General features: G+C 38.9%; 1 protein-coding gene across 1 annotated transcript; it reads right to left on the bottom strand.

Annotated features, from left to right (window-relative positions):
• Positions 1-2037: 2037 nt before the first annotated feature.
• LOC119778644 (aquaporin-9-like) lies at positions 2038-4445 on the bottom strand. The gene is made up of 2 exons (XM_038277984.1): positions 4221-4445; positions 2038-2211 (listed from the first exon to the last, which is right to left on the bottom strand). The coding sequence occupies exons 1-2, from the start codon at positions 4320-4322 to the stop codon at positions 2053-2055; spliced, it is 261 nt and encodes an 86-aa protein (XP_038133912.1). The 5' UTR covers positions 4323-4445; the 3' UTR covers positions 2038-2052.
• Between the last annotated feature and the right edge of the window lie 207 nt (positions 4446-4652).

Here is a 4652-nt window from a genome sequence, read left to right as displayed (position 1 = left end):
TTAAAATGTTTTTGGGTCTTAAAAAAACGGCTGCCTCACACTCTAGCTTTTCAGTTGCTCCACTCTAGAAGGGTGGATTTTGCTAAAACTTTGTGGCGCTTGAGGTCCGATTATACAAAAACCGTAGCAGTTATCAACATGCCGTCTTCAGTTTTAAACAGACGAAGGATTTATCTACAAACTGAGCTTTAAACAGTTTTTCTAGGTGAAGGTATGGCGACACAGTGAACCGCTGTTTTTTATGCTTTTTTTTACCTCTCCCCATTCATTTCCTATGGGATTTTATTTGCGACGTTTTCGCTAATAATTCGCAAACCGTCAGACTAATGAGAAAGTTTTATACAAGCACGCATCGCACCATTGGTCCCGACGCGTGTGCCAACTTTGGGCCCGATCCGCCAAACCGTGCGGGACTAGTTACGTGCCGAAGTTTCGGTGGCGAGGAGAACTATAAGCTATAAAAATAATACGCGGAATAAATATGTGCAATAGTAGTAGGTGGGCCATGCCTTCGGCATGTGGCCCCCCTAATAATACGCGGAATAAATATGTGAGATAGTAGTAGGTGGGCCATGCCTTCGGCATGTGGCCCCCCTAATAAATATGTGCAATAGTAATAGGTGGGCCATGCCTTCGGCATGTGGCCCCCCTAACAATGAAAACCTTTATAACAATAACGAACTAGTGTCAGCATGCTTATGAACTTTGTGAACTAACAATAAAATTTTAACAATAAAAACAAATGCAATGGACTGGCGACTTGTCCTGCCTCTCGGTAGACAGCTGGAGATAAGCACCAGCACCCCTCACAACCATGATTGGGATAAGTGTGTAGGAAAATGGATGGAAAAAACAAATGCATAATTTGTGATTTTTCTTTAAAACCATAGCGCTTTATTCCTGTCCCAATTAAAGGATGATATATTTTTGTTTATTCCCACCTTTTTAAATTTAAAGACATGTCACCTGTAGAACCAAAGACACAAAGTAATAGATCGATGTATTACTTCCTAATGATACTGAAAGATTATTTTGTTCATAAACTAGTGAGGAGTAGGTATTGGTCATTTACTGGTATTATGATCAATTAAAGTTAGAACCTCTGAAAACGAAAGCAACAAAAACTGTTAAAGTAATAGGAATTTTCTCACCAGCTTATTAACCAGTATGGTGAAGAGCGCAGCTCTCCCCACTTTGGTATTGTGCAGTCCCACTCAGCTGGCTCAATAATAATCTACTAGAGTTTAGCACCAGTGACTCCTTTTTAAGGTAATGCTCCATCACCAGTTTAAAATGTAGTTAATACGGTACATTAGAGGTATCTTTAGCAGCCGAATGTAGACAGTTTGACTAGAAGGTTTCCTCATATCTGCTTGTTATGCAGCCTATGTTACCATACAACGACCAAAAGGACAAAAGACATAATAAACTAGCTGATAACACCACTGATAAATTTAGCAGAGGTTTATTCTATACCTTTTTATATCTATGGGCTGAAATCTAAATACCAGTAGATCAGTTACAGATGCCATTTTTACCATAACAAATGTCTTACATTATTTTTGCCAGAAAATTTATTTTTTTTCCCTTATAAAATAAATCCATTTATATCATGTTATGCTTTTCTTTTTTAATAATATAAACTGTATTGTGATTTTAATATGAGGATCTCTCAGGACTTTGTGTTCTTGTGAACCAGGGGTGTTGTGGAATGACAGGTGGGTTCACCAATCCAACTATGAAGCCTTTGACATACTGGGATTTTTATTTTTTTTTTTCCCTGTGATATCTCCTAAATATAAAAAAACAGATTGTCAAGCAGGTTCTTTGATGGAGGTTGTATGATAGAATTCGATAGTAAATATTGAATTACAGAGATTTTCAGCATTATTATTGACAGTGCATCAAAGTGTGCGTTTTTGAAACAAACGATAAAAAGAGAGTTCTTAGTTCGAATGTATTTCATAAATTTATAGATATTTCTGTACCTGAGTGACAATTTGAAAGAAAAGATTTTATTTGTGATCTGTTTCCCATTAATCTTTATATCTTCTATGACAGATTCACATGTGATTCTCTCTTACCTGACACTCCCCCAGCCATGTAGACCGCCATCATAACTCCCAGGGTAAAACCAATGTGGATGGTTAGCGGCTCTCCCAGAGCCCCTTTACTTAGCACGGTCTGGGCCACTGAACCGCATCCAAAGAGCTGGGACACAGACAAGAACAAAAAAACAAAGAGTGCATCTAGAAAAGGCTCATTGTTTTAAATCATTCCGATTAGGCTCACAATTAACACTAGCCCTTTTGTCCACAAACAGCCTCAGACTACCACAGACAATTTGTCCAAGCTGCAGCTAAAAACAATAATTAAGCTCTCACATATTAAGTAAAAGGCACAAGTAATTTAGAGGGGGAAAAGTGTTGAGGCAAGAGCAGTCATCCACAAATAAATAGAGTTGTTGTTGAAGCTGCATCATCCCTCTAATTGGCAGGCACAGACATAAAGCATTTTTTTTTTCTTTGAGGTGACAGCTGGAGCTCAGAGGGTTTCAGGTGGAGGCGTGGACACTCAGGTGACTCTTAATAAAAGATAGAGCAATCTTTTTTTATAGTACCGTATTCCTTTAATTGTTAATCTTTTATTTTTTTATCTTGAATTACTCTCTATTTGTTTTATTCTGTATAATCAGGGAGGAAGCTAGATGGGGGCAAGGGGTGACCATGGCTACCCTTAGTCAATCATTGGCCACCCCTGTGGCCACCCCTACCATTTTTTGCCTTTAAAGCCTGGCGTACACTGTACGATTTTCAGGGCAATTTTCCAGTCCGATCAGGTCGACTGACCTCCCGATCAGGAATCGTGAGGTTTGATTTTCTTCTGACCGTCGTGGGCAAATCGCTCAGTGCGCAAATAAGGATTCTTTTTTTGCTTCTTCCTCTCAGATGTAAACACAGACATGAGTGAAATTGAGTTCTTTCTGTAAAATTGACAGACCGTAGTAGCCACATTTGCTCAGCCATGTCTTTGTCGAAATACATCGTCGCCTTTTCTTTTTAGGGCTTTAAGCACAAAATTGCGCAAATTGCCAAGGCAGCTCTTTTCACTCCAGTGAGCTTAATATTCCCCTTCTATTCGTTTGGCTTCCGGATAGACGAGTCGGAGCAGCTCCATCTGACTGCGGACCTCAGTCCAACGTGGTTTTTAGACGCGCAGTGTGAGCAGGCAAATCGCATCAGAGCGCCGGGCCGAACATAAATCCTGAGCTGTGAACTCACACTGTACAACCAAACCCTGCGGTTTGGTTGTACAGTGTAGCTGCATGCAACGATTGAAAAAATCGCACAGTGTACGCCCGGCTTAATACAGACTGTGGCAGCAGTAATTCTTTGAAGGGGAATGTTCAAACTTATTAAAACATTTACATTTTTCATATATTAACAACTACTTGACAACAGAAATACTGTGGTTCATTATGTACATCAATATACAAAAATTAACGATGATAGATACAGAATTCATGCTCTTTTCAGAACTAAACTTTGAATTATTTGGGGTAAAGATCAAATGATGTGCCTGTGCAAGTCATCTAGGAGTCTTCAGTGAAATCATAGATAAATAACTACTTTAATATTAACTTAAAAAATTATCAAATGTGGATATTAGTAGATTTAATTTTGATAAAAGTAGGTAATGACAATTGAAATATGTTCGCCCCAGAACTCAAACCTGAAAGAATTTTGTCCACTATACCTTTTATTTACACAGCATAGATGTTTAAATATATACGTCTACTATTAGCATAAGCTGCAGGAAAGTATAGTTTCTCTTTATTTAGAAAATATGGATGTTGTGCATGTTCCTGTTGGAACAGTGTAGATTGAGGTTCTGGTGCCTTTCGGCCACCCCTCAGTGTTCATTGGTTATTGACTGGCCGCCCCTATCAGGATTTTCTGGCTATGCCTCTGTAAATCGTATAATTATGAAACAATGAATATTTAATGACAAAGCACCTCTATAAAACTGCATTAATTACATCTTAACATGATTTCTTCAGGACAACCTGTCATAAAATAGCTTTTATTTATCTGTAAATAGACACAAGTGAAGTGCAGCAGTCAGTCAACAGAGACTCTGCTTGACATCTTATTAGACAGCTTTAAAGCGGCTGTTTAAGCTGGATGACAGGTGCAGAGGGAGGGAGGAATAATACTCACTATCAGGACGAATATCCCCAGAAATTCTGCCAGGAACTCCCTCAGGATGGCATGCCTCAGGCCAAATTTCTCCTTCATCTTCCTTCCTCTTTCCCCCTCCATGATTTTTCACTATTGGGATTATTTTCTGCGACTCTTCAAAGGCTTCCTCCGATCACAACAAACAGCCACCAACTCTGATGGGAGTAAGACAGTAGGTCAGGGCGCAGGCTGTCGCCTCCCACTGTCGGACGCGTTAAGCTCCCTCTATATGTTTCACGGCGTAACCACAAGGGGTCCATTTGAAAAAAAAAAATATTCCACTGAATGTTTTCCGTTAGAAAAGGGTGTATAATCGTTGCTTATTTTTATTTGATTTGTTGGAAACATTCAAAAAGAAAATAAGACAATTAAATTGACTAATTAAACTTTAAAAATGTTGTCCAGTAGCTC

Source organism: Cyprinodon tularosa, unplaced genomic scaffold, assembly GCF_016077235.1.
Source record: "Cyprinodon tularosa strain WSP-4 unplaced genomic scaffold, ASM1607723v1 ctg1365, whole genome shotgun sequence".
NCBI lineage: Eukaryota > Metazoa > Chordata > Actinopteri > Cyprinodontiformes > Cyprinodontidae > Cyprinodon > Cyprinodon tularosa.
This window is presented reverse-complemented; position numbering and strand designations above follow the sequence as displayed.